Source organism: Tripterygium wilfordii, chromosome 5, assembly GCF_013401445.1.
Source record: "Tripterygium wilfordii isolate XIE 37 chromosome 5, ASM1340144v1, whole genome shotgun sequence".
NCBI lineage: Eukaryota > Viridiplantae > Streptophyta > Magnoliopsida > Celastrales > Celastraceae > Tripterygium > Tripterygium wilfordii.
The window spans coordinates 8,924,673-8,950,185 of NC_052236.1; the positions used below are offsets into that span (position 1 = coordinate 8,924,673).

Consider the following 25,513-nt stretch of genomic DNA (forward strand, 5'->3'; position numbering starts at 1 on the left):
TTTTTTCTCCCACGCAGCCCCCCTCCCTCTCTTTATTTGGTCACAACTTTCTTAGGGTTTCTTTTTTGGGGTGGGCTTTGTGGGCTCTTGGGTTTGTGCGTTTTGGCTTAAGTTTACCTTATGGGCGAGGAACTAATTGAATATTGAGACACAAACTTTATTTGGGATAAAATGAAACGAGCTTTGGGTAAAAGTTCATTTGGGCTTCAAATTTGGGTTTTCACAATATATATTTAAAAACAAAATATTTAAATGAAATAAGAAATAATGACTCAGACAAAATTCAGGTATTACAAATAACAATAGCATATACTTTCACAGCATTTAAAGGGTTGTGTGAATATTAATAACGTGAGAAAGAAAAACTGTATTCTTATCAAAATGCGAATTTCATGCAATCTCATGTTGCAATGAAGTAACCTTGCCACTGTAAAATAATCTTCGTTCTAATTTCCATGTTTCCTTCTTCCTATTCTCCTCACAGATTTGACACGAAAATGGGGGAATATTCATAGTACGACAACAGAACTATAAAATATTCTTACCAGCCTCAGAACTTTCAACAATTTCTCAGTCATTTTCCTTTCTGATTCTTGAATCCCAATCAACGTTTCTGCCATGAACTTGACCTTTTGTATCAGATGAATTTATCTGCTAGCTTTTTGACTGCTGAATATGTGCCAAGGCAACCACTCACAAACCCCAAAAGGATAGTGCTATAGCAAGTAACAATCTGATAAGAAAGAGTTAAAAAAAAAAAAGTAAGAACAGATTGTGGAAAGGTTAATATCAAAATAGAAAAACATAAGAGCATGGCACAACAAAACGTTAAGCTTTGTTAATTGTTATACCTGAAACTTGGTTAACTTTCCTTTCAGTAGTTTGAGATAACATACACAGGGAAAGATAACAGCCTGCCATTAAGAAATAAATGAATGAATGTTGCACTAATTGATGCATCTGTAAATGAAAGTGGAGTTCTATTATCTATGGGGAATAACTCACAACTATCATTGCAAGTAAAGATCCGATTAGCGCCATCACAATTCCTGCAGGTAAATTGAAAAACAAAGTGAGCAGTTTTTGCAGACAAGCGTCTTTTGTGATAAGTTCATACTGTTTTAAAGAGCCTATGCATGGCATCAAGGGGATAAAGCACATTTAAGTAGTACAAAGTGAAAGTTCTTACCAAAAAAGGGAACTGTGAGTCCAACAATGAGAGTAGAAATTACTAAAATTGTTCTAATAATTATCCGTACACCACAAGATCTAAGGCGGTGTGAAGGCATGAGTTCCTCTAAGCTCAATGCAATTGGCGTTATTGTCAAAGCATACTTTGTCATAGGGTTCACAACCTGAGAAACACCCAAAAAAAAGAATTTGTTTGAACATTAATGCTCAATTTAAGAAGAATATTTTTGGAAAAATATTAAACGGTCTTTTGACATACTGCTGTCCAGACTGCAATTTTAGAGGCTACAAATTGTGTCGGCAGGTTTAATGTATACTGAGATTTGATTGAGTCACCAAACATCAGAAATCCGAAAATTGCCACTCCAGAGTACATGAAGAAACAAAAAGCAAAGCTGCAGTGAGGAAAACAAAAATATTAGCAAACCGGTAAAATTGTTTTCATGAACTGTAGACCAAGCTTGAAATAGATAAAAGATTTGTCAAAATTCCAGTAATTTACCAAAGAAGAAATTGGTAGCATTATCTTATTGGAACTTGCCATTTTTGCATATTTTTATCATAAATTCCCATTCAGAAATGAAATGAATTATTTACCTGGATATAATCACTGATGGAAATTGTGATGGTTCTTTCATGGAAGTGTAAATATTTGGAAAAACGGAATGGCCAGAGAAGCCAAAACCATATATGCCAAGTGAGACAGGAAGGTTTACAACATCTAAAGCTGTTCCACTGGGATGAAACCCGACTTTATCCACCACCCCCACCCATAACAAGCATAAAACCACAAGGATTGATGTAGCTACTCCTCCAACTGAACAAAAAAAAAGAGCTTCAGAGATCAGCTCTATAACTGCTATGACCATATTTTTAAATTAGAAAAGGCAAATGAAAGAAAAGTGGGAGATCCAAAGAGGGGAGACATGGTTAAAAACCTGAAAGGTACGATAGAATACTAAGGTCTCGAAGCCAAGCAGTTGGTAGAACAAGAAGAGTTGCTGTGATGGCAAAGATTTGAAGAGAATCAAGATGTATCCCAGCTAAAGTCAAGCTGGTGTCCGGGAAGAGTGTTGACAAGTTATCAGCCATCATAATTACAAACTCCACACAAGAAGCCTACAGGCAAAGCTGCTTATCTGTCAGAACAACATCCTAGGACAGGGACAAAAAATAACTAGAGAACTAGAATGAAAATATAGGAAAATAATCCTTTTACTTACATATAACTCGACGTACAACATAATCTGCATTTAATCAAAGCCAGAGTTAGAGTTGCTGTCAAACAATTGGTTGACAAGAGGTAAATCTAACGATTGACTAAAACAAATACCTTATGTACGGTATTATTATCATATGTTAATGGATAGCATTCAATGGTATTTGACTTACAGATATTGCTAGGCCACCAGATGCCCCAAAAGCAGCCTGCCCAATGTCTGGATAAGTACGTAGTCCAGGAGAGCTTTGTAAACATCGCTGTAACAAAATTCCAGTATTGCAACAAATGATAGCAAAGAGTAAGAGTAGTAAGAGGCTCAACCACCCTCCTTCTTTGACTGCATAAGGAGTTGTAAGAAGGCCTATGCCACATAGAACGTTGATTCCTACAAAGAGTAACATTAAGAGCTTATTTTTTTGGATATCAATGAAATTCAATAGCAGGCATCCACATTATTTATTTATTCACAATGTTCTGCAAATGAGTAAATATGGAGTAAACTATGTCTAAGCACTCCATATGAATTAAAATATGGGTGCTGTTAACTGCCAATTAACCGAGGATTAAACTATTTCAACAGAGTCATCTTGTTTGAAAAATACTGCTAGAAACAGAGTACCTAAACAATAGGTGAAATAATATAGGAGAATTACCATTAAGTAGTGCCTGAGAAAATGAACACTGCTCTGATAATGGTGGCAGATCACTGATAGATGACTTTGTGTGGGTAGATATTGATAAATTTGTCGGGAGTGTTGAGTAAGGCTCCTCTTCTCTATCTATCGCTGTTCCAGAAATGAGGGGTTTACCAAGGGGAGAATCAAGTTCATCACTTTGACGTCTCTTGATTGGTGAAGTGAAGGAGGTGCTTATTCCTGTTGAATTAGTCCCTCTTAGGAAACTAAAGGAGGGAGGAGTCACACTAGTTAATCTGTCCAATGATTCCCTGCATGTATTCATCTAAAACAGGTCAGAAGACAAGGAAAAATTATCCTAAATCATTCACTTTCCCATTATCTAATTTATAATTATATTTACAGTACTTTATATATGGTCTTTAAGTACAACTTGAAACTATACCAGCAAACCACCAGAGAACTCATACTAGAGCAACTACAGCGTCCTTATCTCTAAGAAAAACCTCCAGAGTTCACAGAGCTTCCTTCTTTGCATATGTGTATCTGATTATGTCTATTTGTCTCTAATGACCGCATACAAGCAACTACAGCGTCCTTATCTCTAAGCAAAACCTCCAGAGTTCACGGAGCTTCCTTCTTTGCATATGTGTATCTGATTATGTCTATTTGTCTCTAATGACCACATAAGTAATGTTATTTACAATCAATTCAGTCTTCCAATTCCTTGGTTTCTTGTGGCAAAAAGATTAATGAATCCATCTCTCCCAAAACCTTTTAGAACAGGAACACTTGCAAGAAATTATTCTTCCCTTCTCTTGACATACATGTATGCCTACAGGCAGAGAACTATCCAAACATCCCTAAAACAGTTGCCTGTCATTGCTTGACAATATGCCTTATGTCTAACCAATTGAGAATTGAACTATGTCTTGGGATAGCAGTAGCAAACTGGCAACAAGACACCCAAGTTAGCTGACAATTCAAAGTCCTCAGCTATTGCTAACCTTCCATAATCCATATCACTGAATCTAAGCATAAGGTCCGTCAGGAGTAATATCCCTTAAATTGCAATGAGTTTGTGCCAAGCATTCAGACCCAGCAGCAGGGCAGTGCCAATGCGGTAGAATTAATTGATTTTCTTGCTGGTATATGAAGTTTTCTTATTCAGATAAATGACATAAGAGCATCATCTCTTTTCACAAACTCTTAATCAACAAATAAACAACAGAAAGGATCATGCAACTAATTTATATTGAATGCAGCAGTTGTTTCATATCTATGAATTCAGTAACCAAAAATGAAGAAACGAATTCACAGATTAAAGAAAACGCAGAACTGCATTTAGAAGCAAGAAAATCATTATTTCATACGAAAAACCAATAACGTACTTGTAGCTTTGAGGCCATGTCGATGTGCGAACCCTCGATGTCTCAGAAACGTCAGAATCAGTATCAGTATCACTCTGGCTATCGCAAACCCTTTCAGCCTGGTTTTCTTCATCATCTGTTTGGAACTCGTCTCGTCGGTCGTGCCCTAGGTCCTCCACCTCCAGCTTCATCTTCAAAAGCAACGACTTCGCATAGCAGTAAAGACGGCTTCAAAATGCTGGTCCTGAGTATCGTTTTCTGACCTAAATCGATCACATACACAGAACGAATATCCACAGAAATCGAAAGTGTTTGGTGAGAGTTGCCGGATTTGGTTTGCTCCCAATTTAGTCGGAGGTGATGGGGTGAAATGCATGTATCTTGAGGGCACATTGACGCGTACAATGCAAGTTTCAATGGAAAGTTTATCGAGCGATTAAATTCGTATCTATTAATAGCAAACCAACAATGGAAAGAAAGACACAGAGATCCGAAGGAATCGGTGCCTATGTATTTGAGAAGGAATACAAGTCCGAAATTCTACGAACACTTACACAGCGCAGGAAGAGCAAGTTCCACCCATTACCCATTTTTTGTAACAGAGTCCCCTTATTTTAAGTAAAATATAATTTTAGGTTATCAATTTTTTAATACCCTTTTAATTATATACTCAATTTTCATCACATCAAATATTTAATTATTTTAAAATAAAAGAGAGGGACAGATGCAAGAGAAACATAAAATATAAATATAAAAGAAAGTTGTAAAAGAGAGAAATCAAATAAAAATTAATTAAAATTGATATAGACAATATGGGTCATACCTTAAATTTGAGTTATTTAAAAATGAATTTTAAAAATAGATAAGAGTTTAAGTAATCCATTAAAAGATACAAAAATGAAAAAGCATCATCCAAAACAAGTTTTTATTTATTTTGAGTAACCCATTCGACATGCTCTAACAAAAAGAAGTGGTTAGGTCACTCCCCTTCATCAAAAAAGTCATCGCTTTTGCCATTTCCTACTTCTTGCGTTGGCCACAGAATTAGCCATTAACCTTCCTTTATTGCAAACCTTCCTTTCAGTCTTTTATTGCAGCGCATGCCTGCACCCATACCAACATAAACTGTTCTTCACGGGGGAGGCATCCCTTTCGGCCCAAGCATAAGTAGATTGCATTTCCATGCACGCCCTGAACATCGGGCCCTTTGCTTCAGTGCGACCAGAGGATCTTTTTTTCAATATTTATTTTGGGTTTTTTAAGCACACCTCTGTGCCACCCAATTGACAGTGCAACCAATTGGCTGCTTTGTTCCTGGTATTCTCGTGACTACGAGACACCCAATATGTCAAAAAAACAAAGAGGGAAAGAAGCCGAAAAGAAGAAGAGGCAAGAGAATATATCATTAGGGCATTCAGTAATTACAAATACAACGAAGCAATTATTCCAGTGCATATATTTTTTTTAAAAAAAAATCCTCTTAAGATATAGAGAGTAGCAGGATTTAGATTCAGGTTACAGATTGATTTGGATTTCACTTGTCAATTTGGTTGAGCTTGCCAAGGCCATTGCAATTAGGACATACAATCTGGGCTTGGTCCTTCCGTGCTGCATTTGCCCTCAACGCTGCTCCCGACTTCCGAATAAAACCTGCTCCGTCACATTCAGGACACCTGCAATAACCATTAACCCAAGCTGTTAACAACTGAAAACAGAAACATGATTAAAGGAAAAGTGCAAGCTTTTAGTTTTCCCAGAACTTGCATTCAAACAATTAGTCATTGTTCTACTGCCAAAATTGCCATATTTGAAGAGATGTTACAGAACTTGCACAATGAAAGAGGGAAATGAAGTACTGTGCACGAGACTAAGAGAGAGATCGAGAGAGAGAGAGTTACAGGTCTTTGCGGGAGAAGAGGATCGGAAAGGCAGTTCCAAGCAAGGCAACAGCAACCGCACCAGCAATGAGGTAGGTGGTGCCATCAGCTGACACATCTCCGACTGCTGCAACCATAGTCAAGGCTCTATTTTTCTTCTTCTGGTTCGTATGCCATGACTGAATCTTCGAACCTCCACGCATTGGCAGTGCATAGGAGCCAGAGAATGAGTGATTACTAGTTGCCCCATAGAAATTCTGCAGAGCAGCCATTGACGCCATTCTGTTGAATAGAGCTCGAGAAAATCAGAGAAGGAGGTTTCCGCGATCGAGCAGCTTATATATAGCGTGTGGATCTTCTTTGTTCAAATGGATTTGCTGTCACTCATAATACTTTTGGATAAGGCCACATCAGAACTCAAGATTCCCATGGTTTTCTAGATAAGGCTGGTCCACTATGGACGTCACCTATGGCAATCAAAAACTCACTTTTGATTGCCACCACATTTTCACGACCCTCGATCGCATAAAAAAACTATAAAAATGGTAAAAATTTCAGTATTTTTTGTTCGAGTTATCCCAAATACTAAGATTGATGTGCATGATTCATGTGAAATCATGGATTTTACATACCCCATGATCCATATGAGATTGTGTGTTAACATATCAACATCTGGGTTATACGATGACAAATTCACAGCTCAAGAATGGGATCTTAAATAGCTGGGCACCACCAAATCCTTCCCTAGGGGTAATTACACTGCACGGTAACTTCTCGTATAATCTCGATTACTTGGGTTATACGATGGGTATACCGAATGCCTTATTTATCGGATTCTACATACTAAACATTAATACATCGTAATTTACTTTAAAGTACTTACATGTTCCACAATTTGGAAAGAAACATCCAAACACATTTTAATCATCTATTACATCGTTCTTACGGAAATTAACAATTCTAGCCTTACAACTAAACCTCAAACTTTATTTGGCTTGAAATACCTTCTTAGCTCCAACAATTATCTACATGTATAGAAAAACATGTAGGAGGGTTAACAGTGCTAATAATGAGTCTATAATTGAACTTATAAACTCGGACCATTAACAATCAAAACAAAACATTATCTTTGAATATAGCATTCATGTAAATCAAAACCACCAGAAATTTAATTTCCCAAAGGTAATGGCTAAACTATCAACATAGTATTTCTTTAATTAGACGACGAAATTTGCGTAATTATGAATGAAAGCAAAAGAAAAACATTCCCTGCCTGGAATCCCATATGCGCAGCAATGCTTATTATCCCAAGTACAGTTGTTACCCGAATTCATCAATCTATCTATGGGACCCCACTAATATGCTTTCCCGTTGAAAAGATCGTGGTATTCAATATTTCAAGGATGTGGGAGCATGACCGCTCCGACCACACCTTTCAAGAAAATTTAGGGACTAGTTGCAAACCCACAACCGGGCCAAGGTTGGGGTGGCCGTGTGTAGAGGCATGCAATAAACGTTCCGTCAAAATTACAGCCACAAAAAAAAAATCCAAAAACAATGATAAACTACAGCCACAACCCACAACCTTCTAGAACATTAATTCTATAGCAGAGAATAAAGCAATTGAATGAAGCAAATACCTAAATTAAGTAGACAATTAGCAATTCTTCTCAACATAAACAACAGAGACACTCCTTTCGCTACATTCTCTTCTCCACAGCCTTAGGTCGCTTCATGCACTATCCCCACACCTGAATCGAACAATTAGCATTAACAAATCCACCTGAAAAGAGAATCAATGAGACAGAAAAGTAATCAAAATTACACTTAAAAAACCAACAAAACTACATGTCGAATGGAGGCACCCTGATTTGGTACCTCCTCTATCGAATCCAAATAAAATGATTTGGAACCCTGATTTGGTACCTCCTCTGATTTGAAACGCAGGTTTCAGAAACCCCGATTTGGACCTCCTCTAACTTGAAAGAGAAACACATGCTAGGGTAGAGAAGGCACCTTCGATTTGGGAGAGGCGTGTCTTTGGGCTAAAAAAAAATTTCGTGCAATTTTAACGTTAGTTGTGGCGAAAAGTGTCGCCGTAAAGTTGTATAAAATAATTGAAACTAGGTTTATAGGAAAAAAAATATTATTTAATAATATAATTTTCAACAGGTACAATACATCTCGCGACATAATTTTGTACATATTTTACGGCGTGCCGCTATATGTATACGTATTTGCGACCTTTTTCCTTTGCTTTCATCGATATGGGATTGTTCTTTGGGGCATCCAAAAGTCCAAGACAATCATTTATATCACTTGATTTTTCTATGTGTGGGACCCAAAGATGGATGGGGCTCGAATGGTCTTTAACAAGTTTTTGAAAACCGGATCAGACCGGTCGGCCAGACAGGTGATCGGGCACTGGTCTGGAATGATCGATCGGTCCGATGATCGTACACTTGTCAGGACCTGTTGATGTGTAAGAACCTGTGGGAGCCAAAGATGGATGGGGTTGGAATGGTCTTTAACAAGTTTTTTAAAACCGGACCATACTGGCCTGTCGAACCAGTGATCGAGCACTTGTCCGGACCGACTGGTCGATCCAGTGACCGAACACTTGTCCGGACCTGTTGATGTGTCAAAACCGACGATTTTAGGAATCAGGATTTTTCAATTGAACCTGTCAGAACTGATCGATTTTGAACTGGTACGGTTCACTTGTTTAACTTTAAAAAATATTTTTAAATTTTGTTATTAGTATGGTTTGAATTCATCACCTCTTATTCATTAAAAAAATGCTCTAACCACTATGCATATAATGTAGAGATATATATAATAATTACATTGAACCCGGTTTAAACCCCAATTGAACCATTAAACCATGAACTTAAGATTTTTTCGGTTCGATGACCAATCCGGTCTTCAAAACCTTTAAGTCCTTAACTAAACCTGTTTGAATTTTTTATATTTCAACCGTTGGTTCAATCTCAAAGTTCTCCAACTGACACGTTGCACCTCCTCCTATCTCTCTCCTATCCTCTCCTCACCACCTCCCTGCTCTTTCCATCTTAAGTTCTTGATTGTCTTGTTTTCATAATACTCATCCAACTACTCTAAGAAATTCTATAAGAAGATATCTGTTGAGAATCACAATAATTATGGGATAATTACTATTAGGTGACTGTATCATATCAATTAGGTAATTTGATATATATTAGTTAGCTTGATTGATGTAAACTGATTTTTATTAGTTAGCTCAATCATAGAATAGACTTGTATATAAAGGTGATTCTATCAATGAGAAAGTGTTATATTTCACACAAATTTCCTTCTTCCTTTTTACATGGTATCGGAGCATTAGTTTTTTTTTCAATACCATCCTGGTCTAGTCCTTGTTTCCAAACCACTCAATGGGCAGAACTATTCAACCTGGTGTCGTGTTATGTCCATATTGTTGAATGCAAAATCCAAGTTGGGTTTCATCAATGGAACTATTTCTATGCCAAATCCTACTGTCGCCCCAACCGACTATGCTTAGAATTCTCCTTGCATCCAACTTTTTATCATGTGCAAAGCAATTTTTGGTTGATCCCATGGAACATTGTGTCCAGCTTCATAAACCTGATTTAGAGTAAGAATCACCATAATTAGACATATGCACATTAAAAAGTATACATTGATGCGTATGCACATACACATTCATATACCTTGATAAAAGTGAGAGGTCCATAGCTAGTCATCAATCCTGAATTATTTCCATCAACTTTAAATGTAACAACTTTAGACTTTATAAATTTTTGTTTGTCATGCCATTCCATATTCGAGACCCATCGAAAATTTCCTGATCAAATATAAACACCAATATACATAAACTTTGTTGCAAACAAAAAATAAATTATGAATACGATACATATATTTTCCTGTGAAGTTTACCAATCCAGTTGCAAACAAGATCTCTATCTCCTGCATAAATAAGAACTTTGATTTCATTCTGAAGTAGAGCTGGAATACCCACTTCAAGATTTTTTACCCTATCCCTCTTTAATGCATTATATACAGGCATACTCAACGTAACAAATAATCTATCTGACACGCCCAAAGCATCATGTACTGATTGCTTCTTCATAAATGATGTCAACATTGAGTAGTCACCACTAGCTCCACGAGTCTTTCTAATGTCTTTAGACTATATATCACAAACACATGGAAGTTCAAGTTCAAGTTTCATAATTATGTTTGTAAGAACACACATACACACACATGAAGAGATGATTGTCTTAGGATTTCTTACATCAAAATTTCCAGTTCTAAGCGTTTCTTGTAATATTGACTCACAAAACGTATATGCATTCAAACAAGCAGTATCGTTACCAGTGCCTAACAAAAAGCAACATTCACAAATTGTCAATCAAGTGCATTTATTGTTTAACTCTCTTAATTATTTCAACAAATGCCCAGAATATATCAATAAAGTGATTCTCTCCTCCAGAAACCAGATGTCGTAACATGTAAAAATAATATAAATAACAAAAAATAATTGGATGTAAAAAATAATACGCACGACAAGTTTCTATATATGAATCACATATAGGATTCAATTGCTTTATTTGGTTGTACTGCTCGAGTGTTATTAGACTCTCAGACCAAGCATAATCTGGTATTGAAGGGTATTGAATTTTTAAATCTGTAAGTCCATTACCAACAGCGAATCCCTGCAAAAGTATAGAGCTAAACAATTTTAATAAAGAACAACATAAAAAATTATTGATTAAGTCAAATAAATACCTTAAGATTTATATAAATTCCCTCCTTTTTTCTATTTCCTTCCTGTATCCGAGAAGCCAAAGCAGGAGCATAGTGGCCAGCATAAGATTGTCCAGTTATGAAAAAATTATTTCTAACAAAATCAGGATATAGTTTAAAGAATTCCTATCATTGTAAAAAAAATGTAAATTATAAGATTTTATTAACTGAATTAAGAATGGATAGGATGAGGAAAAAATTGAACCTGTAAAAAATCATACAAATCATTGCTTATACCAATTTGATCGCTTCTTATATCATTTTTGTTAGAAGTGAAACTAAAACCTGTTCCGATAGGTTGATCAACATATATGATGTTTGAAACCTATATCAAAAATAAATAAATTATAATATGTTTAAATTAAAATAGGTTGGTCAACATATATTGATTGAAATTCTTGAGGATTTCAAAAAGGAGTAAGGTTCAAGATCTCGCTCACACTTAAGAATCAATAATAAAAACAACATCATTTATTGAAAAATATTTAAAAAGAACACAATAAAAAGAACACACTAAAAAGAATGAAATAAAAGCAAGACATTATGTTGAAATGACATGTCAATGAATATGACATTTTGAAGATAACATGTTTTTGTTTTCTATTTAACCATTAAACTATAATGGATTGAGTTCTACTAAGAGCACCTGTAGCAAATTACCTTAACAGATTCCCTAAAATATAGACAAAATGTCACTTTTCTCTATTTTACAGATTCTCTATCCAACCAACACTGCATCAGATTACCTATCATATTCTCTATTGCATTAAAATAATATTTCTTTCTCTTTCCATTGTCTTTTCTATTAATATAAATTACTTCTATTTAAAATAATTTTAATTCCATTTAAAACAATAGATTAATTATATTTGAAATAAATCAATTATTTTTATTTAAAATAATAAATTAATGCTATTAAAAATTGGAGAAGATTAATTATTTTCTTTGACAATAGAGGAGTGAGGAGAGAAGAAAGAGAGGAGAGAGAAAGAGAGGAGAGAGAAGGAGAGGAGCGAGAAAGAAAGAAAGAGGGGAGAGATAAAGAGGGCAGAGAGAGGAGAGAGAGCAGAGGAGAGAGAAAGAGTGAGGAGAGAGAGAAGTAAGGAGAGAGAAAAGAGAGATGAGAGAATAAAGTAATAAATTGTATTATTTTATGTTTAGGAAAGTGAATAGTGATTCTTTTGATGTAGGGAATCACTGTTCATGTCCTGTAAAATAGAGAACCTCTAGATAATTAGATGTAGAGCTAAATTTTGATAAATTCTCTACAGTAGTTCTCTATTTTACAGACAGACACATGTTTAGGTAATCTGATATGAATGCTCTAACAAAATATCAATTTAATCAAATATAAATTCTCCAGGAGAGTTGATTTTGACTAGCGAATAACTTAATTTTCCCTTTACATAGTGAAATAATATCATGATACAATACCTTATCCCAACCATAATCATTCCATTTTAGGTAGAGGTCATTTGAGGGATCTTTTTCGATATGAAAAGGACCATTTCCATTAAATATTGAAATGACACTATTGCCTCCTGGCCCTCCTGTCAACCATAGGACAACTGGATCGTCTTTCTTATTCCGTGATTGAAAGAAGTAGTAGAACATCCTAAAAAAATTTTAAAAAAATAACAAAATCTTTAGATTCATAGTATATATGTCGAAGTTGTACAACATCTCGCATTTATTTGGAAAATTGCAATAGGAAGATGGAACAAGTCCACCACTCCACACTAGCAACAGTTTGTTAGTTTTTGAGCCTAGGAAAATCGGTTGTTGCAAGTTAAGAAATTCGACTAAGTTTCCACATCTAGGATTGTACCAAAGGATTACTTGATTAATGATTACCTTGCATCTATAGTATGCGGAAGCCGTATGTAACCGACATGACGAGCAAGCTTTTCAATTAAAGGGTCCGAAGCAGGAAGAAAAGGAAACTTAAATTCCTTCTCAACTGAAGAGTTATCCTCGTAGGGACCAACATCATCTTCAGGAAACAAGCTGGTAGATCTTGTTAGCTTTTCTTCTTGTTGTTTGAATGAAATGATTGTTGTTGTTGAAGGAATCGAGTGCTTGGTATATCTGGCATACCCAAGTGATGATATGACAAAAAGAAAAAGAGAGAGAGAAATAAAAAAAACTGTTGAAGCCATTATTGTTTGCCTGTGTGTGAGTTAGTCTAGGGTAGTTATAGGGTTCTCTCTAACCCAAGCCAACCGACTCATTAATCATTTTCATAAAAGGACAAGACATATATAAATGAATTTATGTCTAGAGTTTTAAGGCCTCACTATGTTGCACCGTCCATTTCACCTTTATTGATAAAGTCTAGTGTGTCCGAACAGAAAACACAAGGCATGGGACTGTCGTGCCGTGCGCTAGGAAAGCATGAGATTCTCCGAACCCTAGCAGGCACCTTTTCTTAAACCAATTCCACAGTTTTGTTTTATTATGTTGTTGTGGAATCTCTTATACCAAGCCAAACTACATTGTGTTCAAACACCTCTTTAAAAAAATAATTATGATCTTTTAATCTTATATTTCTAAAGTAGATGAGAAACCCAACCTTAAGTAGGCAACAACGGACACATAGTCAGGATTCAGAATAAGAGGACATTGATTTTTTTGTTATTTATATATAGTTTGTTAACCATAGTAAAAGAAATTAATTTTACCGGAGTATAACCATATCAAATATATATTATTATATTGATGTATTTATAAAAATAGTTACAAATTAAAATTGTTCGTGAAGATTTTTATTTTTCGAAAGCATTGTCTGATAGCTTCATTAATGACATCATTGAACATTTTATACAATCATACTATCATTCAATGATTCATCTCCCCACAACACAAGAAATCGCACTGCACCTTATTGTGGTTATTTGTTATGCTCCACACCATAAAATACGAAATAGTAACCGAATTGGAGGAACAGGTTGTTGTTCACGGCTTCGTGCACATGGGGGATGCTTCGGTGAATTCGCCCAAGAGCTCCAAACAATGTCTACTTATGCGCGTTGTAATACCCGGATTTTGTCCGGGTTATTTTGCTATTATTTCTTATTTCATTTAAACATTTTATTTTTAAATATATATTGTGAAAACTCAAATTTAAAGCCCAATTGAACTTTTGTCCAAAGCCCAATTAAATTTATTCCAAGTTAAATTGGTGTCTTAACTCAAAGCCCAATAAATCCAATCCAAGACCCAATTGATTCGATCCAATCCACAAACCCATAAATGATAGACCAACAAATAAAACCGACAAACCCAATCCAAAACTCACAAGCCCATGGGCCCATAAATCCAAACAAAGAAAACCTTAAAAGTTTTAGACCTCAGAATAAAAGGAAAATGAGAGGAAAAAACGGCTGTGCCAGTCTCCTTTTTTGGGGTTCCCTGCTCTCGCTTCGCTCTCGTAATTTGACCCTTGTGATTGTGAGTTCCCTCTTGGTTTATTTCATGGGTCTTGCTATTCAAACCCCCTATTTTCATCTCATGGGTCTTGCTATTCAAACCCCCTATTTTCATCATATACACTCCCTATTGAAAAGACAAGTGTCTTGAAAATTGGATTATGGATTAATTGTCTTGAAAGCACACAAGTTATGTTCTACAAAAGCCTACCTGACAAGCCCGTCATCTTATCTGAAAAGAATATATATATATATTTCAAAAAGAAATATGGATGGTAGAGATTGAGTGATATGTCATTGTGAGTTGAAAATAATGACGTGTGACAATGAGACTTTGTTTTGACACTACCCACTACCCACTACCCCCACAATGATGACTTTGCTTTGATCATGTCCCATGGTCCCCTTTGTCTCATTCGTTTTAGTGACAAATGTCCACCAATCCCATTGGATGAAGGGACCCTTTGTGATTAAATTTCGACACCACCTCCCATAAGAGCTAATAATTTTATTCATCGTCTTGTCACTTTAACTTTTTACATGTTAAAATTGCCTGCAGCATTGCTTGTTTGCCAAACTGATCCAATAAGCATTTTTTCTTCCAAATTTAATGACATTGCCATGGCTTTTGAGGTGATTTATGTTACAATTTTTATCTTGGCAGTGTAGTCCTCTATAACTTCTCTAGATGATTCAAGGTTTTTTGGTCAAAATTTAAGCTTTCTTCAATCTTCTGGGTACACATCAAGGAATAGGCGATCGAACTAGTCGAGAGATTGGCCTTCATAGGTTATCATGGTCAGGAGATGGAAACATAAACATCGCATTACAATGAGAGAGGTCGTATGCTAAGAGTTCAGGTTAGTCTGACCAACCAACCAGGATGTTATGTGTCAATTTTCCTTTATTTTTTATTAAAAGCTGTAATAAATTAAAGACCTAAATATTAGAAAACAGGAAAAGCCATGGATTATAAAAATAAAAAATAAATTGAAGAGAGAAAGAACATAAAAAATGTTAACTCTATTTATATGTATATAACATTAGAAAACTAGAAAAGCCATGGATTATAAAAATAAAAAATAAATTTAAGAGAGAAAGAACATAAAAAAGGTTAACTCCATTTATATGTATATAACATTAGAAAACTGGAAAAGCCATGGACTATAAAAATAAAATATAAATTTAAGAGAGAAAGAACATAAAAAATGTTAACTCTATTTATATGTATATAACTTATCTCCAGTTGAATGAAAACCAAGTACTAATGTCGATGCCTCTTATCTACGTCCTGTTATCTGATTCGAAATGTACACTAACAATGGCTTTTGCCTCTGTGGCTTCAGGAACTGGATCTACCCCATACCTTTCAAAGCAACCCAATGCATCAGGTACTGTCTAACTCATAGAGGGCGAGAATTTTGCTATTTGCTTTCTAGCTTGAAGCCTCTATGAAAACTTCACTAGTTTCATTTTCGTAAAGTCAACCATCTCGCCTATGGATCATCTGAAATGTTGGGGTGAAGAGCTAAGATTGTCAAGTGCTTCTAGTGATAAGGGAAATATATCAATTTTATTTTTTTAATAATTATTTTGATTAATAGTATATATTAAAGTGAATTTATATTTTTGGCACGATGATATTGATATAAATGAAATAAAACAAGAAGAAGAACCTGATCTTGTAAACGAAGGTCAATAAGACATTGAAGTGGATGTTACAAATGAATTTTTTACCGATATGGTACGCTAAAAACTTGAAAAATATATTTGAGTGATCTATTTTGTACATTTTGAAATTTAGTTTGTCAAACTAAAACATTTTAATCCGTAATGTGCATATTAGAATATGAACTATTTTTTGGTGACCGTGTGTGATATGATACATACTAATATTAATTCATTAGTAAAGTCCACCACAACACTTTGGATCATTTGAGTATATGGGGGCCTGTTGGCCATTAAGTTCTAGGATCATGTGGTACATATTAGAGTCAATGGCCTGATCAAAAATATTTCTAGTTTAATTCTTAAATATTAGAAATTTATCTAGCATTTATTATTATCATTATTATTATGTAAAGGCGTCTATATATATATATATAAACATTTAACTGTTAGCTAAATAACTAAATTAATATATGCTATATTTTGTTAATTTCTAAAAAAATTAATACATTCTCAAGTATTCAATTCGCGTCAATCGTTAATTGAATGGGTGCAGAATACTGGACGTAATTTGAGTTTTATTATTGTTACGAAAAGGTCAGAGATTGGTGGGTTTGGAAGGAGACACAAATTATTGTTACAATGTGATCGTGGTGGCACCTACAAAAGTAAGAAAAACTCCACAAGGTTAACTGGCACAAAAAAAGAGATTGTCCATTCAGAGTGAAAGGGATGAAATTGAAGACAGATGATGATTGGATGGTAAGAGTAGTATGTGGAGTGCATAACCATTCCGCGGCATTATATATGAAGGGTCATTCATATGTCGGTAAGCTTTCTACGGTTGAAAATGAAATATTGGTAGATATGTCAAAGAATTTGGTGAAGCCACGAAACATCTTATACACGTTAAAGAACAGGGATCCGAACAACGTGTCCACCATTAAAACTATATACAATGCATGCCAGAAGTTTCGAACAACAGAGAAAGCTGGTAAATCCCAAATACAACAACTTATGTCATTCCTACACCAGTACGAGTACGTTTTCTTTAATCGAAGCAATGCTCAGACTAATGAGCTTGAAGAATTATTCTTTACACATCCAGGTTCGATAGAACTATTGCGTGCATTCCCGCATGTGTTATTGATGGATGCTACAAATAAAACTAACAGGTTCAGGATGCCTCTATTTGAGATTGTGGGCGTGACTTCAACGAAGATGACATTTTGTGTAGGATTTGTTTTCCTGCAATCAGAAAAGGTGGACAATTATACTTGGGCGCTGAATTGTTTGCAGTCAACAATGGATGAATCCACTTTTCCTAGAGTTATTGTCACTGATAGAGATTTGACATTGATGAGGTCGTGTGCCCAAGTATTTCCCGAGTCGATGAAACTGCTTTGTAGATGGCACATCGACAGAGCTGTTATATCCCACTGTAAAAAATCATTTCGAGACAAGGAATCTTGGGATTCATTCTACTCCACGTGACACACATTAATTGAATCAGAAACCGAGAATGCGTATGTGTACAATTTATCTGCTCCTGAGATGAATTTACAAAACTACTCCAAAGTCATGAATTATATTAAAGATGTATGGTTGATGCCATATAAGGAGATGTTCATATCCGCCTGAACAGACACCTACATGCATTTCGGCAACCTGACCACTAACAAAGCCGAGAGTCAGCATTCAAAGTTGAAACGATACTTGGGCACACCTCAATCATACTTGGAGTAAGTAGTGTCGTCTATTCATCAGCTCATCCAAGGTCAATTCACAGCAATAAAAGCTAGTTTGGAGAAAAGCAAAAATAATGTTCAACATCGATTCAAAACAGACCTATTTCGAGAATTATGGGGTTTTGTCTCAGTGGATGCGTTGAATCTGATTTGGTTGAAATTTGAACAGTCTAAAGTTGTTGGTGAAGACATCTACTCTTGCGGATGTAAACTTCGTACGAGTAATGGACTGTCATGTGTGCACGAGCTTGCACTATACCAATTGCTTGCATTGATAAGTTTTGCAAAAAACTTGACTTATTGCCAAGTGTTTCACATGTAAATGATGATATCGACTGTAGTGTCGAGCTACAAATGTTCACAGAACAGTTTAAGCGTCAATCAAAGCCTGGTAAAGTCAGTCTACTAAGCAAGTTTAGGGAGATAATTAATCTATCAATAACTGCTCTTCCTGAACTAGTTGTTAAGATAAATATTCGTGGACGCCTCTCTTCAAAGAAGAAAGTAGACAAATCAACTCGTTGTAATCAGTACGCATTCGATTTTGTTCAGCACGATTTGAATCATTCTCAGGATCCAGTTAGACACAATAGTTCATCAGTTCGCCCCTCCGTAAAGACGAAAATAGCCAGATCTACTAGTGGTGATGCGTCTGCATTCGAGTTCATTCAGCAAGAAGATCTTTGTTATTCTCAGGAACCAGGTAGACACAGTTGTTCATCTATTTATAGCACTCCACCACTTCCTACGCAAAGGATTTCAAGATCGAGGTCAACTGCCCATGAGCATGTATATCTTAGTCAGTTCCCACCTATATTGCAACCTTACATTATGTTCTTAAAAGATGTAAGAGCTGATGGAAATTGTGGCTTTCGGGCTATTGCTGGATTACTTGGTTTTGGAGAGGATGCATGGATAAACGTCCGGCAAAACTTGATTGACGAGTTGAGAACATTTTGGGCAGAGTATGTTGAATTATTTGGTGGTTATGATCGGGCATGTTCCATTTACAACTCACTAAACTTCTGGGAATCAGATAGAGCAGCACCACTTCAGAACTGGATGACAATGTCAGACATGGGTCACTTGATTGCTTCAAGGTACAATGCCATATTACATCTTCTTAGTTCTGAACAGTGCATGACACTTTTGCCACTACGATCAATGCCTCCGCCGCCGCATGAACACATTATTATCACTATCGGGTTCGTTAACAATAATCACTTTGTCCAAGTTGCCTTGACAAACGGTTACCCGATGCCTCCCATTATGGTTCAATGGTTTAGATACAGGTACGATTGCGCAGCTGCATGGGTTACGCCGTACGCAGAACAACTAGAAGCATTTATTAAGTGTAGACTTTCTATATTTCCTCCTGAAATCATAGTATTGTAATTTACATCAATTGTTTGAGTATCGAAATGTTATTTCAGCTGTTATGATCGGGCATGTTCCATTTATAATTCATTAAACTTTTGGGAATCAGATAGACTAGAAGTAAAAAATGAAAAAAATAATAACAAATGAAAACAAAAATACAAATTTAAAATAAAAATAAAAATAAAAATCTTAAAATGAAAATGAAAATAATTTTTTATGTGTATGTTGAAATATTTTTATGCTACTATAATAAAAATAAAATAAAAATCTTAATTAAATTGAATTTGTTTATGTATGTGTATTTATAAACTGTCCATGAGCATGTATATCTTAGTCAGTTCTCACTTATATTGCTACCTTACATTATATTCGTAAAAGATGTAAGAGCTGATGAAAATTGTGACTTCCGGGCTATTGTTGGATTACTTGGTTTTGGAGAGGATACATGGGTAAATGTCCGACAAAACTTGATTGACGAGATATCTTTTTAAAATTTTTTAAATTTATCCTCCGTCAATTTTATTATTATTTCATTTATATTTTAACAAAAAATAATTGATATCAATGAAAAATATCAATTAATTTTTAACCAACTTTGACCGTGTGATGTTATTATTCTTGAGAAGCCAATAAGAATAAGAGAGAGAGTGTGTCAAGATTCCTTTCAATGTAAAAATAAATGTAAGTGCTCCTACTTTTTCAATAATAAACACTGTTTCTATAAAATTCAAGTCTGGTATCCCAAAAAATCAGAAAAAGAAAAAAGGAAAAGAAAATAGACAAACAGAAACAAAAACAAAAAATTAGCAGACAATTGCAAGGAAGTACGTGAAATGATTTGAAGGGAGGTGTATGAAGTAATATAGGGGGTGTAGATAGCAACGCCGTTATTTTATTTTTATTGTCCTAATTTTGAATAGTTTTCTCCCATTTTGTTTTGGATTTTTTGCTATCAAAGATAGAAAATCCCATAAACAAGTCCTTCCCCTCTTCGAGAGATTCTGTCTCCGTGTAGAGGGAAGTTTTTTTGGGTGTTTTTGAGCAGTTTCTGTGCTGTTTTTTAGCAGTTTTCTGACTATATTCTGGGCTATTTTAGGCAGTTTTCTGGGCAGTTTTTGTGCAGTTTTTTTGGTTAGTTTCTGATCAGATTTGTGCAGTTTTTTTTTGGACAGTTTTTGTGCGGTTTTCTGGGCTATTTTGGGGCAGTTTTCTGAGCTAATTTCTGGGCTATTTTAGACTGTTCAATAGGTAGTTTGTGTGCAGTTTTTTGGGTAATTTCTGGGCAGTTTTGTGCAGTTTTTTTTGGACAGTTTTTGTATAGTTTTCTGGGTTAATTTCTGGGAAATTTTAGGCAGTTTTTGTGCAGGTATTTGGGTAGTTTCAGGGCAGTTTGTGTGCAGTTTTTTGGGTAGTTTCTGGACAGTTTTTATGCAATTTTTCTGGGATAATTTTTGAGCTATTTTAGGCTTTTTTCTGGGCATTTTTTGTATAGTTTTTTGGGCTTGTTTTGGAATGTATTTTTGGCTTGTTTTGGGCCCATTTTCACAACTATTTTGTGTTGTTTTATTTGTGTCCATTTGGATTTGACTTTTTCGTCTCTTTGGGCCAACATTCATTTAATTATGTATTTTTTTTTTCAAAATCGGGATAGCTGCTGCCCCGAGACAATAACAGTCTTTACCATCCATTTGTGAAAAACGACTTTAACCCTAAAATGGTTATCGTTAAATTCAAAAATGTGACATTTAATTCATTTATTTAAATTAAATTATTCATTTGTAAATATTACTCATTTTTCAATAAATTACGCAAGCCTGCATACTCCTTCTTCGAATTATGGGTTCATGGGCTTGTGAGTTTTGGATTGGGCTTGTGGGTTTTATTTGTTGATCTATAGTTTATTGGGTTGAATTAATTGGATCTTGGGTTGGATTTGTTGGGCTTTGAGTTAGGACACTAATTTAGCTCGGGGAAAATTTAATTGAGCTTTTGACAAAAATTCAATTGAGCTCTATATTTGAGTTTCCACAATATATATTTAAAAATAAAATGTTTAAATGAAATAAGAAATAATAACAAATTGACCAGGACAAAATCCAAGTATTACACGTGTTATATTCGTTTGGATGTAAAAGCAAACTGATGAATTTTAATGTCATCCGGGAAAAGCCATCTTTTTCTCAACACTGTCTTTGTCATTTGATCCAATAGCGTTCCGTTAGTTAGGAACAGAGAACCCTTTGACGAGCCTATGGATTAATGACAAAAATACTCATGTCAAGGTGGACCCCATAAGTATTATGGTGCCTTTAGGTTTTGAAGTGACTAGTGAGGCGAGCAAAAGGTTTTTGGCTAGCGATGAAGTTAAGGCTAGCAAATGATGTTTTGGCTAGCGATAATATCAGGGCTAGAGATGATATCAAGGTTAGCAAGGGTGTCAAGGCTAGCAATGAAGTCAAGGCTAGCGATGATGTCTAGGCTAGCAATGAAGTCGAAGCTAATGAAGGAACTGCCATCGGCGTGGCTAGCGAGGCGAGTAAAAGCAAGTCCAAGCACTGATGTGGCATGGGGAATATAACACCAAGTGATTTGGACATGTGTCAATCTGTAATTAATTTCATAAATCTATAGGGCAACCTTGACTAGTATAAATAAAGTTATACTTGTATGATATAGGGGATCGAAGAAAAGAGTACAATGACAGTGCAACTGCCAAGGAGAAACTCATTTTGAGATTCGGAACGTCAAAGGACTCTTACTATGATTTTCTTGAGCTAGACTTGAACCCTAATCAAGGTTCTTGTTTAGCTTTTGGTGGTTCATTGTATTCTTACTTTGAACAACTTGGGCTGGTGAGGAATCCTAGTCAAGGTTTTGATCTAGAAATTGTATTAGGACTTTATTTTGTAAATTCTAGCTTCATTTTCAATCATTGTTCTTGTTATTGTTCTTATTCGGAGTTGTTTGGGTGCTTTGTATTTTTTGGAGTGATTTGGTGTTGGATCTAGAATCGGGTCCTTATTAATTTGGTGCTTTTATTGAGAGTTTTCTATCTCTATCAAGTTTTTTTTTTCGATTTGAAGTCAATGGAGACATGTAACAACCAGGGTACCAACAAAGCAATGCTTGAGGCATTGGAGGACGATGGAAAGAAGATGTTGCGAACATTGGAGGAGGTGACCACCACAGTGGCCCAGCTGATGATGACCCTCAACGAAGATGAAGAGAGAGTACACGGAATTAAGGAGAGAGAGTAGGGAGAGTATTGAAAGGTTGGAACGAAGGTTGGCAGAACAGTTAGTGGAGGCAATAGATTTGAGGAGATCTCTAGATCCACGCATCCAAGGAGCTGATAGACGCGAAGAAGAGACAGTGAGATGACGAACTCATAATGAAGGATCAGATCTGGGAGGAGGCAAGGTTGTTGAAAGGTGGTTTGGGGTGATAACCGTATATCCAAGACTTACAGTCAAAGAAGTCAACCCTGTTACCCACTCCATGAAGAGGTGAATGAAGACGAGTTCATAGAGGAACCACGGACGCAAGACCATAGGCCCTATGGTAGACACGACCAACGCTGTGGGCAAGGAGAGTTGCCGCTATAGCGAGGAAAGGTATGGGAAGAATATACCATTTGATAGGGGACCTAAGAAGTCTAAGGTGGGTTTTCCAAGGTTTAGTGACAGGGACCCACATGAGTAATTAGACGAGGCATAACACTACTTCTATGTATTTGAGGTGCCACGCGAGGGGAGTGGCGATTGCATGCTTCTACTTGGTTGGTAAGGCGAGCAAGTGGTGGCAATGGATCAAAGGCGAATATGATCAAGATGAAAGGATACTATGATGGACAACATTTGAAAAGGAGCTTTTGGCTCAATAGGAACCATCACCAATAGTCAACCATCATGGGCAATTGGCTAAGTTGAAGCAAGAAGGGCGAGTCTAGGACTACATGGATAAGTTTAGGCATGGTGAAATGTTGGTCTAAGGAAGCATTGCTGGGATTATTCATTGGTGGATTAAAACCTTGGTTGGTGATAGAGCTCAAGCAACCAGAGCGACTACAAGAAGCAATGAGGATGTACAAGAAAGAATCAACAAAGGTCTATGCTTAAAACCTTCATGGAAAGGCAAGATATTGCCATAGACACCCCAAAAGACAAGTCTAAGGAAATCAAGAAGTTGTCTAGAGAGGAAGTACAAGAAAGAATAAACAAAGGTCTATGCTTCAAGTGTGGCGGCAAATGGGATAGAGACCACTGGTATAAGCGTGAACATTTTCATACTTGCAGACTCTACTGATGATAAGGAAAATGAGTCATGTGGAGAGGTGGATGAACCGAGAATGGAGGAAAAGGACTGGTGTTATCATGAAGGTGCCAGACTTGAAGTTCTTTGTTTTATCTTTACTCCTGTATAGTGGAATCAACCGGTATTGGATTTTTTCTCTTGACCAATCATTAAGAGAAACATTGGTGAAGAATATAATCTTGTTAGGTCTAGGCAATGGCGCTGCTTTATCGTATCAGGTGTCATTGCATGGTTCAAGCCTTCAAGAGACTTTTCATCGACGAAGGTTATACGAGAATGTAATTTAAAGTGTGGGTGGAAACAGAGGTTTCAGTGACATATGTGCCTTAGCAGCAGCTTGTAATATGGCTTCAGATGAAGTTCTATTGGGTGCTTTGGAACAGCTTGGGGCACACATAGAGAAAGGCTTGGATTACTTGTATACCAATTCTCTCCTATTCTTTTTTAATGATTTTTTTGTGTCACTAATGTATGGCCTTCATTTCAGGCACTTGGTGATGCGGAGGAGATATTGATGACGGCATTAACCAAAACATAGGAATAATATGGTATGCTGGTAAGGTGTATAGGATTCCCACTCCCTTGAATGTGCAAGTCGCAAGCACTTAACTACTTGGCAATAGTCTAGTTGGTTATCTCTTCGGATTTAGGGAGTATGGTATCCGAGGTCGGTAGTTCGAACGAACCAGCTGAGATATTTTGTTGTTGAGTCCTGGTTCCATGGACTTGTCCCGCTTTTCAGTCCCTACCTACATGGGCTATGGCCTAGTCTTACTTCTTATCATTAGAGTGGTACAGATTATTCTGGTAGTCCGATATTGATGTTCACTCAGCTTTCCAAAGAGCATGCTGTGTTGAATGATTCATCGGTTAAAAAAAAAGTCGCAAGAAGTTTAGGACAGTTAGTGTATGTTCAATCATGAGATTCTGCTATATCATGTCATTTCATTAATCATTACATTTATTACTATAGAGAAGCCTAATCTGCCTAAGCATGGATGCGTAGGACAAATTAAAATACACTCTCTTATTATTCTTGGCTTTATTTATTAGTAGAGGAGCCTAAATATGACAACTGACAAACACTCTCTTATGATACCTAGGCAAGTAACTTTTCTCTGCGACCCTTGAAGAAAACAAGCATGTCATGGTGATCTGGGAGGTTTTCCTTGATTATAGGTTCTTCTTTAAAATTGTTGATCAAAGCTGCAAGTTTAGGGAACTTGTGGGCTTCCAGCAGCTTCACTCCTAGTACTTCTTCCATGACCTCCAACCAGTAAGCAATTGCACCGAAGGCTATGTCCACTAGGCCAATCTCATCTCCAATGAAGAATTTCGTCTCTCCTGCTGCATGTTCTTCGATGGTTTTCAGCATTTCCAAGCTATCCTTCTTTGCTTGTTCTAGTTCTTCACCTGTGGCTCGAAACATTTTCCCAATTGCGATGCCCTGCTAGCATATGCATATTTTCATCAAAATGTTATCAGAAACAAATATATAGACAACTATTAAAGTTTAACTATATTCAAATGTGTGAAAACACGTGCCTTGTCTTCAAAAAATTTAATCCAGAATCGAGCCATGGCCCTCTGATAAGGGTCACTTGGCATCAAGGGTTTCTCCGGCCACGCCTCATCGATGTATTGGACAATAATCATGGACTCGCAGATCGGTTTTCCAGCATGAACGAGGACTGGAATTTTCTTGTGGACAGGGTTGTATTGCAAAAGTAGAGGACTTTTATTGGAAAGATCTTCTTCTATGTATTCAAATGGTATACCCTTGAGTTTCAGAGCCCATATCACTCTGTAACTAAAGGGACTAGGCCAGACTCCATGCAACTTCACTTCTCCCATGTTTGAATTACTGATGATGG

The 25,513-nt window shown here is 36.1% G+C and overlaps 5 protein-coding genes and 2 long non-coding RNA genes across 7 annotated transcripts; 1 reads left to right on the forward strand and 6 right to left on the reverse strand.

Moving 5' to 3' along the window:
* Positions 1-283: 283 nt before the first annotated feature.
* On the reverse strand, positions 284-4,981 carry LOC119998113 (amino acid transporter AVT1D-like). Its single transcript, XM_038845339.1, has 11 exons — positions 4,440-4,981; positions 3,067-3,359; positions 2,584-2,798; positions 2,415-2,438; positions 2,130-2,310; positions 1,789-2,008; positions 1,451-1,586; positions 1,190-1,355; positions 1,006-1,049; positions 852-914; positions 284-733 (listed from the first exon to the last, which is right to left on the reverse strand). Exons 1-11 carry the CDS (start codon positions 4,607-4,609, stop codon positions 638-640), a joined length of 1,608 nt encoding a protein of 535 aa, XP_038701267.1. The 5' UTR covers positions 4,610-4,981; the 3' UTR covers positions 284-637.
* An 816-nt stretch (positions 4,982-5,797) lies between these two features.
* LOC119998114 lies at positions 5,798-6,763 on the reverse strand. Its single transcript, XM_038845340.1, has 2 exons — positions 6,317-6,763; positions 5,798-6,091 (listed from the first exon to the last, which is right to left on the reverse strand). Exons 1-2 carry the CDS (start codon positions 6,574-6,576, stop codon positions 5,953-5,955), a joined length of 399 nt encoding a protein of 132 aa, XP_038701268.1. The 5' UTR covers positions 6,577-6,763; the 3' UTR covers positions 5,798-5,952.
* Positions 6,764-6,839: 76 nt separating this feature from the next.
* On the reverse strand, positions 6,840-8,390 carry LOC119998116. Its single transcript, XR_005468194.1, has 3 exons — positions 8,174-8,390; positions 7,936-8,078; positions 6,840-7,320 (listed from the first exon to the last, which is right to left on the reverse strand). It is a non-coding gene; the product is annotated as an uncharacterized LOC119998116 (long non-coding RNA).
* A 1,435-nt stretch (positions 8,391-9,825) lies between these two features.
* LOC119999013 lies at positions 9,826-11,805 on the reverse strand. The gene is made up of 3 exons (XR_005468328.1): positions 11,084-11,805; positions 10,006-11,010; positions 9,826-9,919 (listed from the first exon to the last, which is right to left on the reverse strand). It is a non-coding gene; the product is annotated as an uncharacterized LOC119999013 (long non-coding RNA).
* A 513-nt stretch (positions 11,806-12,318) lies between these two features.
* Positions 12,319-13,300, reverse strand: LOC119999012 (serine carboxypeptidase-like 49). The gene is made up of 2 exons (XM_038846504.1): positions 12,956-13,300; positions 12,319-12,716 (listed from the first exon to the last, which is right to left on the reverse strand). Exons 1-2 carry the CDS (start codon positions 13,258-13,260, stop codon positions 12,446-12,448), a joined length of 576 nt encoding a protein of 191 aa, XP_038702432.1. The 5' UTR covers positions 13,261-13,300; the 3' UTR covers positions 12,319-12,445.
* Positions 13,301-16,929: 3,629 nt separating this feature from the next.
* LOC119998586 (protein FAR1-RELATED SEQUENCE 4-like) lies at positions 16,930-17,691 on the forward strand. The gene has a single exon (XM_038845929.1). It carries the CDS (start codon positions 16,930-16,932, stop codon positions 17,689-17,691), a length of 762 nt encoding a protein of 253 aa, XP_038701857.1.
* Positions 17,692-24,547: 6,856 nt separating this feature from the next.
* On the reverse strand, positions 24,548-25,513 carry LOC119998814 (probable glutathione S-transferase). The gene is made up of 2 exons (XM_038846258.1): positions 25,185-25,513; positions 24,548-25,086 (listed from the first exon to the last, which is right to left on the reverse strand). The coding sequence occupies exons 1-2, from the start codon at positions 25,491-25,493 to the stop codon at positions 24,739-24,741; spliced, it is 657 nt and encodes a 218-aa protein (XP_038702186.1). The 5' UTR covers positions 25,494-25,513; the 3' UTR covers positions 24,548-24,738.